The sequence below is a fragment of the Oncorhynchus masou genome, chromosome 12 (assembly GCF_036934945.1).
Source record: "Oncorhynchus masou masou isolate Uvic2021 chromosome 12, UVic_Omas_1.1, whole genome shotgun sequence".
Taxonomy (NCBI): Eukaryota; Metazoa; Chordata; class Actinopteri; order Salmoniformes; family Salmonidae; genus Oncorhynchus; species Oncorhynchus masou.
Genome location: NC_088223.1, coordinates 51,672,578 through 51,700,148, shown reverse-complemented (window position 1 = coordinate 51,700,148; position 27,571 = coordinate 51,672,578). Strand labels below are relative to the sequence as shown.

At 42.3% G+C, this 27,571-nt stretch overlaps 3 protein-coding genes and 1 pseudogene across 4 annotated transcripts in view; 3 read left to right on the top strand and 1 right to left on the bottom strand.

The window, feature by feature from the left end:
- The window catches only part of LOC135550349 (palmitoyltransferase ZDHHC20-B-like), a 319,193-nt gene that overhangs the window by 90,380 nt on the left and 201,242 nt on the right, over positions 1–27,571 (top strand). Inside the window, exon 14 of one of the 2 annotated variants that reach the window (XR_010457105.1) lies at positions 16,017–16,036. The exons of the other annotated variant lie outside the window; for it this stretch is intronic. The gene's annotated coding sequence lies outside the window, so the exon portion shown is untranslated. Of the gene's footprint in view, positions 1–16,016; positions 16,037–27,571 lie in introns of those variants that run through there. 2 annotated transcript variants of the gene reach the window in all.
- Positions 7,275–11,818, bottom strand: LOC135549136 (aristaless-related homeobox protein-like). Its single transcript, XM_064979182.1, has 5 exons — positions 11,537–11,818; positions 10,696–11,233; positions 9,685–9,730; positions 8,471–8,775; positions 7,275–8,299 (listed from the first exon to the last, which is right to left on the bottom strand). Exons 1-5 carry the CDS (start codon positions 11,721–11,723, stop codon positions 8,074–8,076), a joined length of 1,302 nt encoding a protein of 433 aa, XP_064835254.1. The 5' UTR covers positions 11,724–11,818; the 3' UTR covers positions 7,275–8,073.
- LOC135549349 (sperm-associated antigen 16 protein-like) lies at positions 20,177–21,832 on the top strand (annotated as a pseudogene).
- On the top strand, positions 23,719–26,977 carry LOC135550346 (coiled-coil domain-containing protein 82-like). Its single transcript, XM_064981049.1, has 7 exons — positions 23,719–24,535; positions 24,712–24,922; positions 25,018–25,110; positions 25,207–25,331; positions 25,517–25,687; positions 25,931–26,119; positions 26,292–26,977. Exons 1-7 carry the CDS (start codon positions 24,011–24,013, stop codon positions 26,355–26,357), a joined length of 1,380 nt encoding a protein of 459 aa, XP_064837121.1. The 5' UTR covers positions 23,719–24,010; the 3' UTR covers positions 26,358–26,977.

Here is a 27,571-nt window from a genome sequence, read left to right as displayed (position 1 = left end):
ATAGGCATGAAATGGTCTTCCATGAGAAGGTTTGAATTATGCCTGAATGCTCAAGAAAATGTTTGTCTATAGCAGAATTATAATGATGTTTTGTAAAGCTCCCTCTGTCTCTGAGCCACCTACCCAATGCCCACCCTTTCTCTTATTTTCGCTCCCTCTCTCCTTCTTCTCTTCGAGTTGCCCACATGGCAGTAAATCAAAGTTTGGTTATCACTCCCCTACAGCTGTGCGGTGGAGTAAATAGTCCCCTTTTCTCCAACACGGTGGGAAAAGTCAATAGCCCATCTACAGAGTGGGTAAACCCTCTCTGTCTCTCTTACTCTCACTCTCTCTCACTCACTGCAGTCCTATTATAGTGCACTATTGTCCATTTGATAGTGAGTTACTTTTTTATGTTATTGATGGACTAATTTGTAGGGCCAAGAAAATGCCTGGCATCTGAGGCAGAAGTTGCCCAGTGACAACTTCCACTTGGTGGCTGACGCTGGCTAATGCTCATGCTGCATTTATTAGCCCCTGTTGATCCAAATTATAACGTTCCATTGTTTCATGGCCTGTGTGGCCTGTTGTCCTATTGTCTGAAATAACACAACTTGTGTGTGGTTACCCAAATGTGTTCAAATGCATCTTGGCATTCAGATGAGTGTTTTAGCAAGGCCTGTGTTCCTCTTTGAGGCTACGCCAAAGACTGTCGAACAACCGTCACAATGTGACAGGTGTTTGGCTCTTCTTAATTTTCTTCTTGCCTCCGCGTCTTTTTTTAATGCCTGGATTAGGCTAGGCCTACTCAGTGAAATTCGATGTATTATGTTGCTGATAGGCCTTTGAAGGGGGATTGGTGTAGGCCTAGTCCTGCTCTATTATTCTCTCACCGTTATTCATTACATTGTCGAATATGTAAGTAGCTACTTCAGGGAAATAATGGAATCCCCAGCCTTTTAACAGACAAAGTGATTTCCTTGTTGCTCTGAATGGAAAGCTATGAGATGACAAACCGCTTAATAAAGTCGTCTAATTTGATGCAGGAGACGGAGCTGCAAAGGAATTAACGCAAATCACACAATATGAGTGCCAGATTTAAGTCATTTAATGCGTTTCAAACTCTATCAGTCCTTATCCGAGGACAGGCTTCGTTAATCGGTCTATAATCTATTTTTAAAGATTCTTTCTCGAGATGCAGATGAGTGGCTTCTATGTTACTTTTGGAAAAATATCAATTTTATGCATAGAAATTGACGTTCTAGGTAATTAACCAATCACAACCCTCCTGCATGATTGCACATTCAGCAAATCACGAGCAGAGGAAGTTCTCTTTGAATCCAATTTTCCATTAACTGTGTTGGTGGTGCTCATAAAATATATAATACATTTAAAAGTATCAGAGAGCCGACTCTGGAAATGTGACGTACTTGTAGACTATGTTGTTTAAAAAATAACCAAATCAGAAAGGGTGCTTTTGAGATATTAATATCAATCGTTTTAATGTTAAATAAATTAATGTGTAAAATTGTATTTCAGAATGTAACTATACTCCATATTTTAGAACACACTATTAGGAGTATAGTGACACCAAGCAGTTGTCTGTATCATGTATGGTTCGTGAATCATTGGGTCTTACAGGGGGCATATATAGGTCTTAAAACTTAAAAGGGCCTAAAATGGCCACTTCCATCGTGATTTTTGTGTTACAAATGTAAAAAGCATATCAAACATCCTTGTAAAAACGGTAAATGTAATAACACCTATAAATGTAATAACTTTTCGATTTGTAATAACTTTTCGATTGTGTATGTAACAAACCCAGTAAATAAAATAACTTGCCTAGAAACGCGATAAAATGTTGAACGGTAAAATTAACTTTTCCTCTAACTGTAGTAATAAGATATTACATCAACCAGTGGTTATTACAATAACCAGTGAGTAACAACTTTTTATGAATTACGTAATCTGATATACCTTTTTTGGCCTTTTATAAACACATTTCATGCAATTCTACTAGACTTTATATGACTGAAGAGATTAGCATAATCTTTTTTTTAATAATACGACAAACATTAATTACATTGTAGCCTACACTCGAAGAAAAAGATGTTCAATAATGAACCTTGAAATGTAAAAAATGTTATTTTCATCTGGAGAATTCCTCTTTCTTATTATAAATGGTTCTTGGAGGAACCTCAGGGCAAAAAGGTTCCTCGAGGAAACGTTCAATATGCTCGCGCCCTCTTATTATCAATAGCGTGCGCACAACTACTGTCATAAAAAAACGTACACTCAAGTTTATGCACACTTCATTTTTTCAGGTGGTATAACGTCCACTGAAGACACCAGACGCAATCTTATGGAAATTCAGTTATTCATGTACGAGTGCATTTCTCATCGAGTGCCTTCAGAAAGTATTCACACCCTTGACTTATTTCACATTTTGTTGTGTTACAGCTTGCATATAAAATTGATTAAATTGAGATTTTTGTCACTGACCGACACACAATACCCCATAATGTCAAAGTGGAATTATGTTTTTACAAATTTGTACAAATGAATTCTAAATGAAAAGATGAAATGTATTGAATCAATAGGTATACAAACCATTTGTTATGGCAAGTCTAAATATGTTTGTGTGCAATAATAGTGTTTAACATGATTTTTGAATGACTACCTCATCTCTGTACCCCACACATACAATTATCTGTAAGGTCCCACAGTCAAGCAGCAAATTTAAAACAGATTCAACCACAAAGAGGGAGGTTTTCCAATGCCTTGCAAAGAAGGGCACCTATTGGTAAGACATTGAATATCCCTTTGAGCATGGTGAAGTTATTAATTACACGTTGGATGCTGTATCAATACTCAGTTACCAGATAGGATGGAAACCGTTACGGAATATCACCATTAGGCCAATGTTGACTTTAAAACAGTTACGGAGTTTAACGGCTGTGATAGGAGAAAAGTGAGGATGGATCAACAACATTGTAGTTACTAACACAATACTAATCTAAATGACAAAGTGAAAAGAAGGAAGCCTGTACATAATAAAAATATTCAAAAACATGCATCCTGTTTGCAAAGTAAAACTGCAAAACAATTGATGAAGAAATGTACTTTATGTCCTGAATAGAAAGCATTATGTTTAGGGAAAATCCAACACAACACATCACTGAGTACCACTCTTCATATTTTCAAGCATGCTGATGGCTGCATCATGTTATGGGTATGCTTGTCATCGGCAAAGACTATGGAGTTTTTTTAAATAAAAAGAAACGGAATAGAACTAAGCACAGGCAAAATCCTAAAGGAAAACCTGGTTCAGTCTGCTTTCCAAAATACACTGGTAGACAAATTCACCTTTCAGCAGGACAATAATTTACCATGACAAGATGACAATGTGACAAAATATTGTACAATCCGGGTGTGCAAAGCTCTTTGAGACTTACCCAGAAAGACTCACAGTTGTAAATCACTACCAAAAGTGATTCTAACAGGGATGTGAATAGTTACATAAATGAGATATTTCTGTATTTCATTTTCAAAAAATGTAGGTTTCACCAAGAGATTTTGTGTGTATGGTTGAAAGAAAAAAAGATTTTATCTTGTGGAATAAAATGTGGAATAAATCAAGTTTATGAATACTTTCTGAAGTAAGCATTATATCACAATGATAGATGATAGAAGATCCAATTGAAGATTGCAAACAGAATATTAATTATTGCTCCAATCTGTCACATGTACTTATGTTAGCTTTTTCAAAAACTTTAAAACTGGCAGTAATGATGTCAAAAAAAAGTAGATTAACCTACAGAATAAATCAACAGCCCACAACAATAACATTCTCCGTAATGGTTACATATATTTTTTTGATATTGCTATGACTGTGATATGTTGTTGTTTATCTACCTTAGTTGAATGCATTGACTGTCAGTCACTCTGGATAAGACCGTCTGCTGAACAACCCAAATGTAAATGTAAAACCAACACTTGCAAAGCTGGTTGGGTATTGTTCTAATGAACCATGCCCCCAAACATGTACAAATTCGGTTGGTGCAGACCAGATCCAAATCTGAACGAGTAGAGTACAGTAGAGTATGATACAGTATAGTAGAGGTTAATCCAGTAGAGTACATTTTAGTTCAGTAGAGTAGAGTACATTATAGCAAAGTAGGGTACAATACAGTACACTATACTTTACTTTATTGTACTCTACTGTGCTCTACTGTACTGTACTTTTCTGTAGAGGACAATATAATGTGGTCCTCTGTTGCTCAGTTGGTAGAGCATAGCTTTGGTGCTTGCAATGCCAGGATAGTGGGTTTGATTCCCGGGACCACCGATATGTATAATGTATGCATGCATGACTGTAAGTCGCTTTGGATAAAAGTGTCTGCTAAATGGCATTATTATATATATTTTTTATTTTTTTATTTCACCTTTATTTAACCAGGTAGGCCAGTTGAGAACAAGTTCTCATTTACAACTGAGACCTATTACTGTACTAGGTGTCTTTACTGTTCTGTGTACTGTAATCTGCTGTGTTCGACTGTACTGTACTGTGCTGTCCAAACTTGTGAAACATAGATGTCTATGATTGGTTCTGATTTGGTCTGGACCAATTATAAGCGTCTATTTTTGGGCCAAATCAAGGCTGGTCTGCACCTGACCAAAAAATACTTCCAAAAGATGTCGCCTGATTTGCCTAGTTAAATAAAGATTAGATCAAATAAATTGCAAAGAAATGTCAAATGCTTAGTTGGTTAGGCCTATAGGCCCTATAAGAAAGGCAATCTGGCTGGTGAAAGCTGAAATAAGGCTGCTTGCTGTAAGTACTCCTTTTATCTAAATTATTTCCTCAAAAATCCACTTGATTGTGTCATTAAAATGAGGCGAGATTAGCAAGTAAAAGAAATGAGGGGTTTTCAATAAACAACAATTTATGAATTAATTAATTAATTAATCCAAGAGGTAGTTTCACACGATTTGGTTCAGCACCATGGAAGGGGTCAAATGGGGGAGAAGATTACTTTTTGCAAGGAGCAGTAGGCTAACTGCTATCGAGTTAACTTCAATGGGAGGACTCGCGGATTAAGACGTGAGCTACTTACTGTTTTACCGGACACCCCCACTGGCCCCGCAAGGCCCACGAGCTCTGGGGGCCATTGCGCCTGTCATCGATGTCTATTTGTTGGTTGACATGATTATATATATATATAATTTGTACAGTAACCCTTCCAAAAAGTATTTGATAAACCAGTTAAGTGTCCACATATACTAGGAAGATAACTGTTTGTTTCTTGGGCTTCAAGAATGTAACGAATGAAAATGCCTCAAGCCTTGTGAAATAAATAATTGAACTGAAAGTAAAGGGATAGTGGTGAACAAATGCGTGGTCAAGGTTACGAAGGCCCCAGTGCAATGAGTGGCATGAGTCATGTGTTAAAAAGCGCATATCAGAACTAGAGCCTTAATGCTTCTTAGGTAGTTCTTTATTAGTTTTAGTTCAGTGAACGATATCTTCGCAGAAGCGACAGTTACAAGGATGGTTAAAAACGGCTTGATTGCCGTAGCAACATCAGGGAAAATGGTCAGAATGAGTGGTGCTTCAAATAAACCGTACTGCAACATCTTTTATTGAATCTCTCGTTCTCCTTAATTGCCGGCCTCAACACGTGAACCAGCGTTTGAGTTGTGTGGTTGCAGTATCAACAGTCCCATTTCTCTGGACTACATGCATCTTTCAATATTAAGTTTAAATGGTGTGAAGCGCAATGGACATATCATGCAAACTGTCTCAGGAAAGACTGTCTGGGTTATCAATACTTAGTATATAGAAAACAGTCGGCCCCGCAACCTTAGGTCTAGGGCTTGCACACAAAAATGAAAGGCGGCGCAGTCGCATACTCTAGCTAATTACAGCCCTCTACATATAAAAAGGGAGACAACGGACACAGATACACTTTAAGAGAAAGAAAGAAAAAAAGAGACAGACATGGAGAGAGCAAGGAATACTTCAGGAGAATTGTTAGGCTATTTAATGTGTAATTTTTATAGAAAAAGAAGTGTATAGATAGCAGCTACAGCACTATATATATATATATATATATATATATATATATATATATATATATATATATATATATATATATATATATATATATATATATATATATATATATATATATATATATATGGCTATAAATAGCATTGGCTACACTGCACAATAAAACAATCCCTTGTAAGATAGTGTTTTGAGGGTGGACTGGCTCTATTATTCGGCATCCAACAAATGTAAATGTCAGGAGTTTGCTAAATGGCACTGGCTTTTGGATTGAAACCGGTGCTTGGTTGGTTGACATGAAAATAGAGCTCTTTGGCCACACCAGTGGTGGGTTTGGTGTCAATGGGGATGCATGAAGCAGAAAATAACTCACTTTCTACTGTGAAATATGGTGGTTGATGTCATGGCGCTATTTTGCTTCGACTGGTCCTGGGGCCCTTGTTGAGGTCAACCGCGTCATTAACTTTACCCAGTACCAGGACATTTTAGCCAAAAACCTGGTTGCCTCTGCCAGGAGGTTGACACTTGGCCGCAAGTGGATCTTTCAGCAAGATAATAACCCTAAGCACAAATCAAAAACCAGCAAAGACATGGTTAATTGGCCACAAAAATCTACATTTTGCAATGGCCATCTGTCTCCGGACTTGAAACCCATTGGGTTTGGATTAAAGAGGGCAGTCCATAAACGCAGACGAATTATATCAAAGATCTGGAAGGATTATTTATGGAGGAATGGTCTAAGATCCCTCCCAATGTGTTTCTCCAAGTCATAAAACATTTAGGAAAAAGGTATTGAAAATAGGGGTGTCAATAATATTTTACCTCTACCTTTTTGAGAAAAAAAGTATTACTTCTGAAACAAAATACTTTTTTTTGAGCAATTGTATTAGTATAAAACAATATAATTTCCCAAATGTTTTGAGCATACAATATAGCTCAGTATTTGAACCATATATTTTATACAGTCATTTTTCCTCATCTTTATCAAAGTTTAAATTATTTCGAACTCCACTGTATGACCATATACATCCTTAATCCACACCCTCGTCCCTGAATCCAGCTCTTGAGGTCCATCAGTGAGACTGCAGGCTACACCAGTATTTGGAGAGACCTCTGTTTACGTCGTCTGTTGCAAGCTTGTTATTATATTGTTTCATGCAGTTGAATACACCTCTCAATTCTGTCCACAGAATTATTTCACTTTTAATTTTTTATTTCACTGCAACACAGTTAAAAGCAACGAAAGGTGAAACGTTTTCCAGTTGACAGTTTATTATCTTAGCTTTTTTTCAACTGATTCATCTGAAAACAGGAAATCATTTTTAAAATAAAATTCAATGTTCCTCCTGAAAACTTCCTTCTGGCTCATACAGGACTGATCATAAATACAAACTTGAATAACTAACTAATTTAAGAAGACTGCGAAAATCTATCAACAGACACCATGTTATCAATACATGAAATGTACATTATATGATATCTAAACTTACACAGTCTGTAGTCTACAGCATTTCTCTCCATTTGAACCTCTCCAGGGCCTAGATCTATCCCTTTGGTGGCTTGTAGCACAGTGTATTTCCAACTCCGGTCCTCGAGTATCCCCAACCGTACATGTTTTTTTGTTGTGGCCCCGGACAATCACACCTGATTCTAGTTGTCAACTAATTGTCAAGCCCTTGACAAATTGAATCAGGTGTTTTTGTCCAGGGCTACAACAAAAATGTGTGCTGTTGTGGATACTGGAGTTGGTAAACACTGCGTAGCACCCTGTGAGAAGCTGCTAATGGGTCATTCCTGAGGGTGAAAGGGCAGGGAGTCCACTTAAAAAAAAAATCTCTCTTCTTCAGTTCATGAGGAAAGCATGTTTCACTGTTGTGGAGAGTTTGGGGTAACAGAACTTTGGGACAACTAACTGGGGAGGAGTTTAGACAAGGTTAAGTTGTGCTATACCACTTCTAAGCTGCTATTCCTTTGGTCATGACTCATGCTCCATGTCGGGGGAATTGGAGGGAGTTTGATGTCTCTCAACACACCTCCTTCCCAGTCATGCTGGAAGGTAGGATGTTGAGTTGTGTCAGCTGAGCTGAGTGCTCTTTAGCTTTGAGCCGCAGTGCTGCAATGCTGGAGGCCCGGCGGTCCACAGGCGAGGAGGGGGAGGGCTCTGACAATGCCATCGGGGGCTGGACTGGAGTCTCTACAGCGGGTATGGGCTGGCGTAAGAGTGTCAGAGGACCCATGCTAGAGAAGAGTCTGCCGATGGAGGAAGAGAGAGTGAGAAGGTTGGAAGAGAGAGGGGATATACAGAAGATGACGGAAGGGAACGAGAGAAAAGTGAGAAATAGTTCATTAGACATACAATCCAGATGGCACCGATCCAATCAGATGCAGCCTTACTAATGTAGAGCTGTGGGCAGTGCTCACCTTCCAAAGGAGGGGCTAATAAAGGTGGGGTGTCTAAACATGGCTGCTCCCAGGAAGGGGCCAAATCCCAGGGGGGAGGAAGAGCTGGCAAGGGGCTGGGTCAGACCCTGGAACGAGGTGGCTGCTGCAGTCCAGGCAGACTCCAGGGAGGGGTGAGAGTGGGGAGAGAAAGGACTTCCCTCCAGGTAGTGGCTCAAGTGGTGTGCTGCACCCAGGGGTCCAGAGAAGGGGTGTCCTGGGGGGTGAGTCGGAACCCCGGCTTTCTCCCGCTTCCGCCACTTAGCTCGTCGGTTTTGGAACCACACCTTAGAGAGAAGGGGGAAGTGAAAGACAATTAGGCCTAGGCTTGAGGTTAGGTTTGGTTGATTTCAAAATGTTGGGGAACAGTTGTCTATTTATTAATTGTTTTACATATTACAATTTGGGCTTATCAATAATGCACATTATGTGCAAATTGAAAGTAAATCAACTTATGTGGAGACAGTGAAGAGAACAGAGAGGGAGAGAATGTGCAACCAGGTTCCCCTCCCATTCAGACTTGACACTGGCTATAAAATGAAACATATGGAATTTACAAGGTTTTATCACCTCTCCAAAGAGTGATTTGCTCATCTACAGCTCTGAAGCGAGTGACATGTGGGAGGGGTAAATGCGTAGTCTGGTATCTAAGGTTGAGACTCAAGTTTCAAAATGTAAGCAATGTTCTATATGAGGATGGCAGGGTAGCTAACCTACAATGGCGTTTATCTCACTTAAGGTGTGAGAAATCCGATCAATGCGCGGCTATTATAATAAGAAGATGGGAAATCAAATAGCATTACCCCGCCACCGCTATGCAAGGAGGTCACTTTCGTCAATACTGGCTCTGTTTGCGCTGTTAAGTGCATGATACCGTCATCAACGCCCTGAAGCAAATTTATTTTTCTGGTGTGTTTGAATAATTTCTCCTCTCGCTGCATGTCTAAAGTGAACTGTATTACAAATGTATTACACATGTATTACAAATGTAGTAATAATAATACTCCTAATGTACAATTAGGTCTACAATATACAATGTTATTATAATTAACGTTATCATAGGCTACCCTATAATGTTGTTGCATGTAATTGTTGTTGCACGAAATTAAATACGATAGTGGAATGACAAGCACTAATAGGCTTTATAGCCTGGTCACAATAATGTAAAATATGAACTAACAATAATTGACACTCACTTGCACACGAGCCTCAGTGAGGTCCAACCGCATCGCTAACTCCTCCCTAAATCGAAAGAAGAAAACAATTGAAAACAATTCAGTTATCATCACAGATTTCGTCGTACAATTCCAAATCAAATGATGACAATAATACAAGCCTAAATGATAACGATACAAATTACATTATATTAAATCAATATCGTCGTTGGATTAGGCTGTGTGCGTAGGCTTCTTTGAAAAATAAATCATATCAATTGTGCCTACATGATCTCTACTAACAGCCACGAATCTTCTTCCAAACGTTCCTTTGTGAATCAAGCAATAAAATATCCTATCTCACAAATATGTTTTTGTAAAGATGCAATTATGCCAACAACATTTTTTTATCTGTAGCAGTCAACTTTAATTGACATCATGAATTTAAGCGTTTCGTAAAAATCTTTTTGGGAAATCTTTTTTTGGCAACCACAATTAGGCTATCAATAATAAAAATCCACAATAACAATTCATCATAATTCAAATGAGAACGACTATGTGCAGATCAACATTACAATTGGTCTAAACTGTTATTCTATTCCTTGATTGGGATTGTTGCGCGCGCACACATCTTTTAATATTTCGTTTTGTTGTGTGTGATTTATATTATTAGTGTATTACATGTATTATTATTATTATTATTATTATTGCGTACTTATCATAATTAATCATAATAATGTCATTAATAATATTACTCTTCTGATAATGCTCAAATGTAATAATAAAATATGTTTCATATTCTTACATTTCTAAGCCAAACAATGTCCATGTCATAATATTTTTTTTAATCACCTCAATGCAAGAATTTACTATTAAGAAAAGCTCACTTTCGAATCATATCTATAGACTTCCTATTTGGATTATCAATTATTATTTTGTATTTAAGAGCACAATGTTTATTTTTATGATCATAGGCATATGATCTAGGCATATATGCAACAGATTTTCAGAGTGTTCAAATAACTGATAAGCGCAGGCAAATGAGAAAGCTACCTCGTGAACACATCCGGGTAGTGCGTCTTCTGGAAAGCTCTCTCCAACTCCTCAAGCTGATAACTGGTAAACGTAGTCCTGTATCTCCTCTGTTTTCGCTTTAGCATCCCCTCCTCTGAGTCACTGCCAGCTGAGAGGCACACGCTGTCCTCTCCGTCTTTTACATCTCCATTGATGTACAAACTCTCTCCGTTCTTTGGGGATATTTCTGTGTCTTCGCAGATAAGCTCCTTGCCAGTGTCCTCCTCGAACTTTAGGGCGCCAAGCTCCGCGTGCTCCTCTGTCCGTCGCCCGAGGTTCCTATCTTCATCGCTCTGACTGTGGGACGCGTTTTCCCTGTATGATTTACTGCGGCTGATGCTAACTTGTGGCGCCTGGGTGATTTTCAGATTTTCGTAGACTTTGTCTAGAGGACGCTCCTTCTCTTCTTGCTCCTCATTCTCGTGAATTCCCCGTCTGGAATCCATGAGCTTTCCCCCTGGGCCATACAGACGCTGCAACTTGGGGGGCAGGTGCATGTCCGCATCTTTCTGAGATGCTGCAAAGAGATATAGTTTATTTTAAGGAATGTATAAATAATAAACAGCGCAACATGCAATATGATACGTTTCATCACATTATAATAGCCCTTTTAATAAGACAATGTTGTTTATAGGACATGGGCTTCTTTAAAACCCCTTAGGCCTAATGAAATGTACTTTAAATGCAAAGGACATTCGCCTCATTAAATAAAATGCAAGTGTGTTTAGCTGCAAATGCAGTATACATGTGGAGATGTTTTCTATAATTGCATATGGGTTACAGAGAAAGTTAGCAGTCAACCTACAACATATTGTCTTACCTTCCAAAGGCGCATTATCCTCCGCACTCCCAGTCAGTAGCATTGGTAAACTTTGCATTCCTGTGAGTCTGACTTTGAGGGGACTTCGTCGGCCGAGAATGCTTTCGATGCAGTATGATGAAAGCATGGGCGATTTAGGTTTACTTTCGATTGTGCCCGAGGCATCTTTCTCATTTGGATGGCTCATGTCTTGCGCCTAACAGGTGAGCCTCTCGTCTGGACAGAGCTTGAATTCGTAAACGCCTATTCTTCGACCGCCCTGCCTCCCCTCTCTCCTCCTCTGTCTACACTGACATCTGAATGCTACTTTACTTACCACAGTTTCCAAATCTGTCGCATCCACGTATCCTTGGCTTCCTATTGGTTGCCAGATGAGAAGAGAAACATCTTAGCCCCGGATTGATTGTCAGTCAATATCAATTTCAAGAACCAGCCAGATCATAGACTATCTTTTTTCAAGAGCTGTTTCCATACCTTTCCATGTTTAGATCAGATGGCACTTTGACATATGTATACAATTGTGTTATAGGTGAGGAGGTGCTATCTAGAACCTACAAGGGTTCTAAGGCTGTCCCCATAGGAGAAACATATGAAAAACCAGTTTTGGTTCCAGACAGAACCTTTTTGGGTTCCATGTAGAACCCTCTGTAGTAAGGGCTCTACATGGAACCCAAATGGGTTCTGCCTGGAACCAAAAATGGTTCTCCTATGAGGACAGCATAATAACCCTATTTTATAAGAGTGTATAGGCTATAGGTTATAGGACAGGTGAAATGGGGGACTGACATTTGAATATGCAGAGATCAGTGCAAAAGTGTGTGTATGTGTGTGAGGGAGAGAGGGAGAGAGAGAGAGAGAAAAAGCTGTTAGGCTGTGTGTGTGTCATTGAGCGGTCCTTTACATGTAGCATCAACTGCGAATTGAATATGCCACCTGCTGCAATTGTTTTGCCATTGCAGGTTAGGAAATTAACAGTTCTCGTTTTCTCTCTCTCTCTTTAATTTCTCTCTCTCCATTCAATGTGCTATATTTGCTGTGAAATACACAGACAAATAATTACATTAAAAAATCACATCAAATACATTCACATAAGTGCCAATGACATTGGATATGGTTTATGGTGCATAATTGTTGTAGTTGAGGAATAAAGGAGAGTGAAATGTAAGTATTTATTTTCATTTAGATTCAAAATCATCTACATTGATCTCAAAATTGATATTTGAAAATAAAAGAAACCTTAACTTGACAACAAATGAGATATTGGCAAAACAAACTAACAGTTAAAACTAAGTAAATATAAATAAACATATCTAGTAATGGCACAATGAGGCCAGGTGTCAAACTCATTTCTCAGAGGTCCCGTGCCTTCGGGTTTTCGATCCATGCTTGTACTTGATGGATTAATTAAGGTCACTCATTAGTAAGGAACTCTCATCACCTGGTGAATGAATGAATGGCATTTTATTTTCGAGTCCAAACGCCAATTGGCAACTCATCCCTTATGGGATTAATTGACACATAAACAAACATTACAATAATTCAATGGTAATTCTTCTCCCGGTGTTCTCTGCACTGCGCATCGCATAAAGACTGAAAAATACAAGGTAAAAATCAATACATAATTGTAAATAAGGTTATCCAAACAATAATTATATCCCTAGAGCAGTAAAAATATATACATACATACATACATACATACATACATACATACATACATACATACATACATACATACATACATACATACATACATACATACATACATACATACATACATACATACATACATACATACATACATACATACATACATACATACATACATACATACATACATACATACATACATACATACATACATACATAAAATTATACAAAAACCTTAATTTAAAAATATTGTTACATTCATAAAAACACATACATACATACACTGATAAATAAATACAAAAACAGAAAGCATTTGAACCCAGTCGGGCACAAAGAGAAGATTCAGAGACAAGCCTATACACAATCTATATACCGTTGAGGTTGGAAGTTTACATACACCTTAGCCAAATATGTTTAAATTCAGTTTTTCACAATTTCTGACATTTACTCCAAGTAAAAATTCCCTGTCTTAGGTCAGTTAGGATCACCACTTTATTTTAAGAAAGGGAAATGTCAGAATAATAGTAGAGAGAATGATTTACTTCAGCTTTTATTTCTTTCATCACATTCCCAATGGGTCAGAAGTTTACATACACTCAATTAGTATTTGGTGGCATTGCCTTTAAATTGTTTAACTTAGGTCATACGTTGTGTGTAGCCTTCCAAAAGCTTCCCACAATAAGTTGGGTGAATTTTGTCCCATTTCTCCTGACAGAGCTGGTGTAACTGAGTCAGGTTTGTAGGCCTCCTTGCTCGCACACACTTTTTCAGTTCTGCCCACACATTTTCTATGGGACTGAGGTCAGGGCTTTGTGATGGCCACTCCAATACTTTGACTTTGTTGTCCTTAAGCCATTTTGCCACAACTTTGGAAGTTTGCTTGGGGTCATTGTCCATTTGGTAGACCCATTTGCAACCAAGCTTTAACTTCCTGACTGATGTCTTGAGTTGTTGCTTCAATATATCAACATAATTTTCCTCCCTCATGATGTCATCTATTTTGTGAAGTGCACCAGTCCCTCCTGCAGCAATGTACCCCCACAACATGATGCTGCCACCTCCGTGCTTCACGGTTGGGATGGTGTTCTTCGGCTTGCACTCCCCCTTTTTCCTCCAAACATAAAGATGGTCATTATGGCCAAACAGTTCTATTTTGTTTCATCAGACCAGAGGATATTTCTCCAAAAAGTGCGATCTTTGTCCCCATGTGCAGTTGCCAACCGTAGTCTGGCTTTTTTAAAGACAGTTTTGGAGCAGTGGCTTCTTCCTTGCTGAGCGGCCTTTCAGGTTATGTCGATATAGGACTTGTTTTACTGTGGATATAGATACTTTTGCCCATTTCCTCCAGCATCTTCACAAGGTGCTTTGCACTTTTCGCACAAAATTACGTTCATCTCCAGGAGACAGAACACATCTCCTTCCTGGGCGGTATGACGGCTGCCTGATCCCATGGTATTTAAAGCTGCATACTATTGTTTGTACAGATGAACGTGGTACCTTCAGGCGTTTGGAAATTGCTCCCAAGGATGAACCAGACTTGTGTAGGTCTACACATCTTTTCTGAGGTCTTGGCTGATTTCTTTTGAATTTCTCATGATGTCAAGCAACAAGGCACTGAGTTTGAAGGTTGGCCTTGAAATACATTTATTCATTTATTTTTATTTCACCTTTATTTAACCAGGTAGGCTAGTTGAGAACAAGTTCTCATTTGCAACTGCGACCTGGCCAAGATAAAGCGTAGCAATTCGACACATACAACACATACAACACAGAGTTACACATGGAATAAACAAAACATACAGTCAATAATACAGTAGAACAAAAGAAAACAAAAAGTCTATATATAGTGAGTGCAAATTAGGTAAGTTAAGGAAATAAATAGGCCATGGTGGCGAAGTAATTACAATATAGCAATTACACACTGGAATGGTAGATTGGCAGAAGATGAATGTGCTGGTAGAGATACTGGGGTGCAAAGGAGCAAAACAAATAAATAAATACCAGTATGGGGATGAGGTAGGTAGATAGATGGGCTGTTTACAGATAGGCTAAGTACAGGTGCAGTGATCTGTAATCTGCTCTGACAGCTGGTGCTTAAAGCTAGTGAGGGAGATGTGAGTCTCCAGCTTCAGAGATTTTTGCAATTCGTTCTAGTCATGGACAGCAGAGAACTGGAAGGAAAGACAATCAAAGGAGGAATTGGCTTTGGGGTTACCAGTGAGATATACCTGCTGGAGCGCGTGTTACAAGTGGGTGCTGCTATGGTGACCAGTGAGCTGAGATAAGGCGGGGCTTTACCTAGCAGAGACTTGTAGATAACCTGTAGCCAGTGGGTTTGGCGACGAGTATGAAGCGAGGGCCAGCCAACGAGAGCGTAGAGGTCGCAATGGTAGGTAGTGTATGGGGCTTTGGTGATAAAACGAATGGCACTGTGATAGACTGCATCCAGTTTGTTGAGTAGAGTGTTGGAGGCTATTTTATAGATGACATCACCGAAGTTGAGGATAGTTAGGATGGTCAGTTTTACGAGGGTATGTTTGGCAGCATGAGTGAAGGATGCTTTGTTGCGATATAGGAAGCCAATTCTAGATTTAATTTTGGATTGGAGATGCTTAATGTGAGTCTGGAAGGAGAGTTTACAGTCTAACCAGACACCCAGGTATTTGTAGTTGTCCACGTATTTTAAGTCAGAGCCGTCCAGAGTAGTAATGCTGGACGGGCAAGCAGGTGCAGGCAGTGATTGATTGAAAAGCATGCATTTAGTTTTACTTGCATTTAAGAGCAGTTGGAGGCCACGGAAGGAGAGTTGTATGGCATTGAAGCTCATCTGGAGGTTAGTTAACACAGTGTCCAAGGAGGGGCCAGGAGTATACAGAATGGTGTCGTCTGAGTAGAGGTGGATCAGAGAATCACCAGCAGCAAGAGCAACATCATTTATGTATACAGAAAAGAGAGTCGGCCCAAGAATTGAAACCTGTGGCACACCCATAGAGACTGTCAGAGGTCCAGACAACAGGCCCTCCGATTTGACACACTGAACTCTATCAGAGAAGTAGTTGGTAAACCAGGCGAGGCAATCATTTGAGAAACCAAGGCTGTCGAGTCTGCCAATAAGAATGTTGTGATTGACAGAGTCGAAAGCCTTGGCCAGGTCGATGAATACGGCTGCACAGTAATGTCTCTTATCGATGACGGTTATGATGTCGTTTAGAACCTTGAGCGTGACTGAGGTGCACCCATGACCAGCTCTGAAACCATATTGCATAGCGGAGAAGGTATAGTGGGATTTCAAAATGGTCCGTAATCTGTTTGTTAACTTGGCTTTCGAAGACCTTAGAAAGACAGCGTAGGATAGATATAGTTCTGTAGCAGTTTGGGTCTAGAGTGTCACCCCCTTTGAAGAGGGGGATGACTGCGGCAGCCTACCAATCTTTGGGAATCTCAGACGATACGAAAGAGAGGTTGAACAGGCTAGTAATAGGGGTTGCAACAATTTCGGCAGATAATTTTAGAAAGAGAGGGTCCAGATTGTCTAGCCCGGCTGATTTGTAGGGATCCAGATTTTGCAGCTCTTTCAGAACATCGGCTATCTGGATTTGGCCTTCTCGCAGAAGTGTTTCAGGGAGCGTTTGACAGTGATGAGGGGTGGTTGTTTGGTCGCAGACCCATTACCGATGCAGGCAATGAGGCAGTGATCGCTGAGATATTGATTGAAAACAGCAGAGGTGTATTTGGAGGGCGAATTAGTTAGGATGACATCTATGAGGGTTTCCCCATGTTTACTGATTTGGGGTTGTACCTGGTAGGTTCATTGATAATTTGTGTGAGATTGAGGGCATCAAGCTTAGTTTGTAGGATGGCCGGGGTGTTAAGCATGTCCCAGTTTAGGTCACCTAGTAGCATGAGCTCAGAAGATAGATGGGGAGCAATCAGTTCACATATAGTATTGAGGGCACAGCTGGGGGCAGAGAGAGGTCTATAGCAAGCGGCAACAATGAGAGACATGTTTCTGGAAAGGTGAATTTTTAGAAGTAGAAGCTCAAATTGTTTGGGTACAGACTTAGAAAGTAATACAGAACTCCGCAGGCTATCTTTGCAGTAGATTGCAACACCGCCCCCTTTGGCAGTTCTATCTTGGCGGAAAACGTTATAGTTAGCAATGGAGATTTCAGGGTTTTTGGTGGTTTTCCTAAGCCAGGATTCAGACATGGCTAAGACATCTGAGTTGGCAGAGTGTGATAAAGCAGTGAGTAAAACAAACTTAGGGAGTAGGCTTCTAATGTTAACATGAAACCAAGGCTTTTACGTTTACAGAAGTCAACAAATGAGAGTACCTGGGGGGAGGGGGGGGCTAGGCACTGCAGGACCTGGATTAACCTCCGCATCACCAGAGGAACAGAGGAGAAGTAGGATAAGGGTACGGCTAAAGACTTTACGAACTGGGCGTCTAGCACAGAAGCAGGGCTGGAAGCCCAAGTGTCAGTCCTAAAAATTTATTGGGAAGGGGCACACAGGGAGTATGGCGAAGCCAGGTAGGAGACCTGCGCCAACTTCCTGTGCTTACAGGAGGGCGAGAGAGACCGGGCAGGCAGCGTGTTGTGCTGTGGTGCAGAGCCCGGTGCGGTACATACCAGCTCCTCGCATCGGCCGGGCTAGAGTGGGCATCGAGCCAAGTTCCATGAAGCCGGCTCTACGCATCTGGTCTCCAGTGCGTCTCCTTGGGCCGGCGTACATGGCACCAGCCTTACGCATGGTGTCCCCGGTTCGCCTGCATAGCCCATTGCAGGCTATTCCACCTCGCCGCACTGGCAGGGCGACCGGGAGCATTCAACCAGGTAAGGTTGGGCAGGCTCGGTGCTCAAGAGCTCCAGTGCGCCTGCACGGTCAAGTCTATCCAGTGCCACCTCCATGCACCAGCCCTCTGGTGGCAGACCCCCACACCAGGCTTCCTGTGCGTGTCCAGAGCCCAGTACTCCCTGTTCCTCCTCCCCGCACTCGCCCTGATGTGCGTGTCCTCGGCTCAGTACCACCAGCGCCGGCACCACGCACCAGGCCTACAGTGCGCCTCAACCTGTCCAGCACCGCCGGAGTCCAGAGCTGCCGGAGTCTCCCGCCTGTCCAGAGCCGCCGGAGTCTCCCGCCTGTCCAGAGCCGCCGGAGTCTCCCGCCTGTCCAGAGCCGTCAGTCTGCCAGGAGCCGCCAGAGCCGCCAGTCTGCCAGGAGCCGCCAGTCTGCCAGGAGCCGCCAGTCTGCCAGGAGCCGCCAGTCTGCCAGGAGCCGCCAGTCTGCCAGGATCCACCAGAGCCGCCAGTCTGCCAGGAGCCGCCAGTCTGCCAGGAGCCGCCAGTCTGCCAGGAGCAGCCAGAGCCGCCAGTCTGCCAGGAGCAGCCAGAGCCGCCAGTCTGCCAGGAGCAGCCAGAGCCGCCAGTCTGCCAGGAGCAGCCAGAGCCGCCAGTCTGCCAGGAGCAGCCAGAGCCGCCAGTCTGCCCTCTGGCAGCCAGAGCCGACAGTCTGCCAGGAGCAGCCAGAGCCGCCAGTCTGCCAGGAGCAGCCAGAGCCGCCAGTCTGCCAGGAGCCGCCAGAGCCGTCAGTCAGCCAGAGCCGTCAACCAGCGTGAGCTACCTCTCAGTCCTGAGCTACCTCTCAGTCCTGAGCTACCTCTCAGTCCTGAGCTACCCCTCAGTCCTGAGCTACCCCTCAGTCCGGAGCTGCCCCCCAGTCCAGTGGGGTCATTTAGTAGGGTTGCTAATCCTAGGTCGGCGGCGAGGGTCGCCGTTCCTAGGAAGAGACTAAAGCGGACAAAGACTATGGTGGAGTGGGGTCCACGTCCCGTGCCAGAGCCGCCACCGTGCACAGACGCCCACCCAGACCCTCCCCTATGGATTTTGGTGTGCGGCCGGGAGTCCGCACCTTTGGGGGGGGGGGGGTACTGTCACGCTCTGGCCTTAGTTATCTTTGTTTTCTTTATTATTTTGGTTAGGTCAGGGTGTAATATGGGGGATGTATGTGTTTTGTCTTGTCTAGGGGTGTTGTATGTTTATGGGTCTGTTTCCTTTCTAGGTAGTTTTGTATGTTTATGGGTCTGTTTCCTTTCTAGGTAGTTTTGTATGTTTATGGGTCTGTTTCCTTTCTAGGTAAATTGTATGTCTATGGTTGCCTAGATTGGTTCTTAATTAGAGGCAGCTGTCTATCGATGTCTCTCATTGGGAACCATATTTAGGCAGCCATATTCTTTGGGTATTTTGTGGGTGATTGTTTCCTGTGTCCGTGTTTGTGCCACACGGGACTGTTTTCGGTTTTTCACGTTTCTTGTTTTGTAGTTGTGTTCATGTTGAGTTTTCCTATTAAAACCATGGACACTTACCACGCTGCATTTTGGTCCGATCCTTGTTTCACCTCTTCAGAGGAAGAGGAGGAAATCTGCCGTGACATCTGTAAACAATTGTTGGAAAAATTACTCGTGTCATGCACAAAGTAGATGTCCTAACCGACTTGCCAAAACTATAGTTTGTTAACAAGAAATTTGTGGAGTGGTTGAAAAATGAGTTTTAATGACTCCAAATGTATGTAAACTTCAACTGTACACACATACCATTTACCACATAAGATTCATATTTTTACAATTTAACTGGTTGTCTAGGTCTTAATTGAAAGGGAAAAACAAAAACCTGCAGACACTCTGCCCACCGTGGAATGAGTTTGACACCCATGCTGTAGGCCTATCACATTCCATGTACACTGTGCAGACTTAGGGTGTGTTCGTAAATTCAATCTGGAGTGCCAGAGTGCGCTCTGGGCGTTCGTAAATTCCGAGTGTTGTCAAATTGTCCGTTTGTAAATTCATCAGTTATTCTGCGTGTCTGGCACACTTAGACGAGAGTCCTCTGAAACCATAGATAGCCAAAGGGAATTTACAAACGCACCCTTAATGTTGCGGAAATTCGTGACCATGGAGGAGGGTAAAAAAAACGCAGAAAGGGGTTGCTGCGACAAATGAAATTGCAAGAATCTGTCGATGGAAAGGTGTCGATACCTGATGACTCAAAAGACAATTATCAATGTGAGGAAGTTCTGGCCTATGAAGAAAGGAGCATGGCAGAGGGGGATGAGGATTTGGAGGCCGCGATAAGAGCATTGCACGATGCCTCAGAGGAAACGGGTTCCGTGTTACAGGTCAGAGGCTCAGCTAAGCAACCCATCTCCCACATTCCAGAAGTGGTGGATAATTTTATCTGCAACTTCCTTGTCAAAATGGGCATGAGCAGAACTTTGGATTGCTTCCAAGCAGAGTGGTACGAAATGGAGCAAAGGGGGTTGTTGAATACCGTGGCGTTTGTGCCTAACGCATATACACACAACAATTGTATAGACAATGAGCTGAATAATATGCAAAGTAAGCGGGACAGCTTAAGTCGGGCAGCTTTCAAAGCTGGTGAAACACTGGTCAAGCTTCAGAAAGAGAGGGATTTCCATCACCTGCAGCATTAGTGTCTTGTCCAAGAGAAGAACAGGCTTGTTTAATACATCAAACAACTGAAGAAGCACTGTGGTTCATATGAGCCTGCACTGAAGCAGCTGAGTGAAAGGTACCAAGTGGCGCTGAAACAGAAAATGCTCATCAGTTTAGAGGGACAGAGCATGTGGCCAACAGCCTGGAAGCCACCCTGCGTAATACACACTGGTCTTCCCCCAGAACAGGAGAAATACCAGAGTCTGGGGAAAGAGTCCGACTACAGAATGATGGATTTGCCCTCTATGACCATGACAAAGACCCAACCAAAAACACAGCTCAGTTTCCTGTCAGCAACTGTGTGAACCCCTACTTAGGCCAAATAAAAGCTCTGCCATCACAGGGCACCAAAGCATCTGAATTCTGCCTCACCAACTCACTGAAGGTCAATACCCTGCCAATAAGCTGCCTCGCCCTGCACCCCCGCAAGTTTATTGTAGCCTCCTCCAGTGACAACCAGCTCTGGAGGTTGTGGGGTATGTCTGTCGGGGAGATGAACATGACTGGAGAGGGTCATAGTGATTAGCTCTTTGGCTGCAGCTTTCACCCAAATGGTGGAACCCTGGGCCACCACCAGTGGAGACACAACAGTAAGGATCTGGGATTTCTCCCAAGGCCACTGCATCCTGACTCTGGATGGCCACACCCGTGCCACGTGGTGCTGCTCCTTCCACTCATGTAGTGACTTTGTTGCCTACTGCTCAAAGGACAACACTACAAAGGTGTGGGACCTGCAAAGCTGCTGATAAAACCCTGTCTTTGTGGGAAGCCAGGTTTGGACTGTGTGCACAGACCTTTTATCGCCAAAAGCATTCCTGCAACCATGCCACCTTTAATGCACTGGGCGACACTGTTGCCTCCTAATAATCATACGGTGTGGTCAAACTATGGGATATGAGGAAAGTAGCAGTCATGATAACCATGGAAACTGGGCCACATCCTAGCAACCAAGTGGCCTTCCACCCATTAGGCCGGACACTGGCTATCACAAGGAATGATTGTTCAGTTAAGCTGGTGGAGCTGGCATCAACTCAGGTGTCCAGTTTATTGTCCATAGTGTAATCTTTGATCACAAGGGGGAGTACTAATTATCATCAGGGTCAGATTCTCACCTGGTCATGAAATTAATAAATGCTTAAAATTCTTTCTTGCTGATTATAAATGTCAAAAAGCCTTCTTATTGCTGACATGTGTTTTTTACATGTGCTATGTTGTTTGATTATCTTATTTGTGAAGAACATTTACCACTTTTCCATAATAAAATACAGTTTTAAAAATATATTACAAATTTATTTCTGAATTGAGGCATGCATAAATAAGCTTTTAACAACATATTTTATATTAATAAAACTTATTTGTCTACATGATGCACATTAAAAACACATATACACTACACGAAAAATAACATCCTAGATCTGAATGAATGAAATATTCTTATGAAATACTTTTTTCTTTACATAGTTGAATGTGCTGACAACAAAATCACACAAAAATGATCAATGGAAATCAAATTGATCAACCCATGGAGGTCTGGATTTGGAGCCACACTCAAAATCAAAGTGGAAAACCACACTACAGGCTGATCCAACTTTGATGTAATGTCCTTAAAACAAGTTGAAATGAGGCTCAGTAGTGTGTGTAGCCTCCACGTGCCTGTATGACCTCCCTACAACGCCTGGGCATGCTCCTGATGAGGTGGCGGATGGTCTCCTGAGGGATCTCCTCCCAGACCTGGACTAAAGCATCCGCCAACTCCTGGACAGTCTGTGGTGCAACGTGGCGTTGGTGGATGGAGCGAGACATGATGTCCCAGATGTGCTCAATTGGATTCAGGTCTGGGGAACGGGTGGGCCAGTCCATAGCATCAATGCCTTCCTCTTGCAGTAACTGCTGACACATTCCAGCCACATGAGGTCTAGCATTGTCTTGCAGTAGGAGGAACCCAGGGCCAACCACACCAGCATATGGTCTCACAAGGGGTCTGAGGATCTCATATCGGTCAGGCTACCTCTGGCGAGCACATGGAGGGCTTTGCGGCCCCCCAAAGAAATGCCACCCCACACCATGACTGACCCACCACCAAACCAGTCATACTGGAGGATGTTGCAGGCAGCAGAACGTTCTCCATGGCATCTCCTGACTGTCACGTCTCTCACATATGATCAGTGTGAACCTGCTTTCATCTGTGAAGAGCACAGGGCGCCAGTGGCGAATTTGCCAATCTTGGTGTTCTCTGGCAAATGCCAAACTTCCTGCACGGTGTTGGGCTGTAAGCACAACCCCCACCTATGGACGTCGGGCCCTCATACCACCCTCATGGAGTCTGTTTCTGACCGTTTGAGCAGACACATGCACATTTGTGGCCTGCTGGAGGTCATTTAGCAGGGCTCTGGCAGTGCTCCTCCTTGCACAAAGGCGGAGGTAGCGGTCCTGCTGCTGGGTTGTTGCCCTCCTACGGCCTCCTCCACATCTCCTGATGTACTGGCCTGTCTCCTGGTAGCGCCTCCATGCTCTGGACACTACGCTGACAGACACAGCAAACCTTCTTGCCACATCTCACATTGATGTGTCATCCTGTATGAGCTGCACTCCCTGAGCCACTTGTGTGGGTTGTAGACTCCGTCTCATGCTACCACTAGAGTGAAAGCACCGCCAGCATTCAAAAGTGACCAAAACATCAGCCAGGAAGCATAGGAACTGAGAAGTGGTCTGTGGTCCCCACCTGCAGAACCACTCCTTTATTGTGGGTGTCTTGCTAAATGCCTATAATTTCCACCTGTTGTCTAATCCATTTGCACAACAGCATGTGACATTTATTGTCAATCAGTGTTGCTTCCTAAGTGGACAGTTTGATTTCACAGAAGTGTGATTGACTTGGAGTTTTAAGTGTTCCCTTTATTTTTTTGAATAGTGTATATCACTATTCAAGTGGACTTCAAACAAGTAGCCTAGCAGTGGGTCAATAAAGAAAACGAGTAATTTATCTAGAATGGCCGGGAGGGGCGCTATGATTTTAGAGGCCACTTTGAGTTGAGGGCGGGAGTCGAGCGCGGAAGTGGGAAGAAGCACACGACAACATCAACAAAACAAAACAAAAGGTGCACACGAGATAAAATTCGATTTTTTTTAAAGGTTCACCGTGGTTAAAATTTGGTATCAACCCAGATTAACGTTGTTTACATATGATTGCGCGCATTTTTTTTAAATGAGCATGTTCTGCATCGCACATTAGCTAATTGCTAGCTAGCCAGCCAGTATTGCTAACGTTATTTAACGTTTATTTGGACTGTTAACTTGGCACCACTGCGTAAACAACAATGGAAAGCCTGTACAAGCGTAAAGTGTTCGCAACGTTGCGAAAAAATAAAGCTGAAGCGTCGAAGAAAAGGGCTCAAATCGGGTTGCCGTCGTCTATCCTTGATGACAGTGACGAGGAGTCCTGCGCGAGCACGACCAGCATCAGCGCTTCAGAGAGTGACTATCAGAATTCGGACAGTGGGAGCGAAAGTACACCTGCCAGTGGGGAACAGAGCCCTGCCAGCGATGGTAGCAGCTCCAGTGAAGGTAGGTCCCGTCCTCGTCGGAAGCGCGTCCTCGCAGACAGCTCCAGCGACTCTGACAGCGACGTAGGAACCAAGCCTAAAAGGAAAGTCGTTCCCAAAAAACGCGTAAAACAACAAAGCCACGATTCCGATTCGGAGGACGAGAGTGCTGCAGAAAAGGACAAAAAAGTTGCCGAAGCTAAACAGACCGCAGCTAAACGAAAGCAACGCCAGTCTAAACTCCTGGCATTATCCAAGAAGATGAAATCCCGCGTTCCCAAACGCAGGGGCACGTTGGAGGTATCTTACCACCATATCATGTAAACGAGCATGACATAAGTGTTGATCCTTTGGGCAGATTCATTGTTGCATATACCCACAATAATCTGTCCATATATGGACTGAGGAAACATTTTTTGTTGTTGAACATTGTTTTACAACCCATGTATTGCTGTGGTTCTCTTGTAAATATCCAGGATTCAAGTGATGAAGACAAGGGTAAAGTAGCTGAAGATGTTAGTGGCGATAATGATGAAGAAGAGGATACCCCCGAACTATTGCTGGGCAGCAGTGAAGAAGAGGCAGCGGATCACAGCGACAGTCTGAAGGACTTCATAGTTGAGGATAAGACAGGGGACAAGAATGAGGAGGTGTCAGATGAAATAGCTGTTTCTCTTCCACGCCAGTGTGAGTCAGCTGACACACTTTATCATGGGTCAATATTCGCAGGTAAAAGCACACTGTGTTGTATGATTCCTTTGCTTCTTTCCTCCTTTTGCTAGTCATCACTGGGTCTCAGCTCAATCACTTTCAAGTGGTCCTCAAAGCCCTTATGATCAACGTCCTGGATGAAACCTTTCTCAAGTCTCTTTATGGTAAGTGTTTTTAAACAATAGCGGTCTCAAAAACCATCACCAATCAACTGCATGATCCAAGTGTAGGGAATCTATTTGGTTGATAACTGTGAGCAGGCGGTGATCGGACAAAGCGCTATGCTCAGGAGATGAAGGCGTCGCTGTTCCACTTTGATGAGCGGACAATCCTCCCTCGCCTGGAGAACCTGAAACAGCGGAGCCGCTGGACCGACCGGTACAAGGTGAAGAACCATTTCACAGAGAACTTAGACAGAAGTTTGTGTGTAGTCATTCAACGTTGGCTGCATATTCACTGATCTCATCTGTATACAGCTATTCTTGTACTTTGGCTAAGTCATCCATTCTTATATTATGTTCAAAAACAGTATATGCAAACTGGTATGTGTTTTTATGTGTCCACGTGCAGGAGCGTGTGGAGTGTTACCCCAAGGTCCGGCTTTTGAAGTTAGGATTGCATCGGAGTGTTTGTGAGGCATGCAAGCTCCAGAGACCATGCAGTTTCAGTGTGCGTCTCTCAGGGCAACTGTACAACCTCAACAGCCTCGAAGAGGACCAATTCATGCCCGATGACACACAGGTACTACACCTGAGAAGAAATCAACATTGTCTTTGTTTTATCCATCTCGGTCCCTAGAAAAAAAGCATACAGTACATGTGACATTGGCTTCCCATAAAATCCCACTAACAAAAAGTACATCAAATCAAATAATTCTGTATGGGACCATGCACCAATTTATCCTTTTTTGAAATGTCAGGTTTGCTGTTTGTCTGAGTGTTTTCAATGACAGGACACCTTGCATGTGTCTTTCCTAAATGGCAGGCTTTCAGTGTGGGCTCCGTTTGTGCCAGCCGAACAGAGGTGTATCATGCTCTGAAACACTTCAAGTACCACTTGTTTCAACACTGCCGGACAGTGATGGAGGAGGAAGAGAAGAATGGAGAGGAGCCAGTGAAGGAAACAGTGAAAAGGATTTTCACCAAACTGGAGGAGAGGGGCTGGATCTCAGAGGTATGTACCCCACTTGCCCTCCATAAAATAACAGTACCATCCACATCTGTTTGTTTCAGAAAACCCTCTGATTTGTTCCCCCACGCTGTCATTTTGTGGAATAGAAATCAATACTCTCTGATTTTCCTCACTGACACTCCCTCACCACTTCACTCCCACATCTATCTTTCAGCAATATGAGAAGTTCCAGGACCATCTCAATGATGCAGACTACTTCCAGGAGGAGAAGCTAGACTGAAGGATTACGACAGACAGGATAAAGGATCCATATCTACATCCTATTATAGGCATCCATTTAACAGTTTTCTGGTTTATTCTGCACATTGTTAGGGAAGAAGTATTTGATTAATATATATATATATAATAATATATATATACTGTTTATTTGACTTCAATTCAATGTTAACGTTTAAGATTAGTGAGAAGCTTTTAAAAACAATTTCCTCCTTTTGTTACCATTTACGAAGACATCTATTACTTCTGTATTATATCAACCATTTTATATCATGCTCATAACTCTTACAGTATATAACATACGTCTGCACTAAATGTATCTGCAAAGTTTGAGCGATGATGCAGAATACTCTGGTACTGCTGTAAATCAAAGAAATGTTACTCCTGAGTTCTTTAAACTACCCTACTTAGTTGAAGCAGTGTTGTCCATCCAATAGTTAAGATAATGCCAAATGGAGTTTGCAACGACAGATCACCTCAAATGACATGAGTAATGTTCTATATTGCGGATTACACTATCTAGTGTAGAAAGATGGTACGACTCTTCTGAGTTTTGCTTCATTTCTATTAAAAAGCTTGTGTGATGCTTCATAAAATAAATAATAAAAACTCCATTAAACAATATCTTGTCCATCAGCATATAATTGCGGTATGAAATATGATTGTCTTTAAAGACATGCAAGAAGCCAACCAAAAGTATTAAAAAAAATACAAATGAAACCACATACATGACAAATGTAACATAGTTAGGAGACATCCTTTTTCAATTCTACCGCATCTGCTGTCTTGACCTCTGAATGCTCGGCTATGAAAAGCCAACTGACATTGATTCCTGAGGTACTGACCGTTTGCCCCCACCACAACCACTGTGATTATTATTTGACCCAGTTGGTCATTTATGAAGAACAATCTGGCCTTAATGGCCATGTACTCATAATCTCCACCCGGCACAGCCAGAAGAGGACTGGCCACCCCTCAGAGCCTGGTTCCTCTAGGTTTCTTCCTAGGTTCCTGCCTTTCTAAGGAGTTTTTCCTAGCCACCATGCTTCTGGATTGCTTGCTGTTTGGGGTTTTAGGCTGGCCTACACACGGGCCTACACACAATACCCCATAATGTCAAAGTGCAATTATGTACAATTGGTACAAATTAATTAAAAGTGAAAAGCTGAAATGTCTTGAGTCAATAAGTATTCAAACCCTTTGTTATGGCAAGCCTAA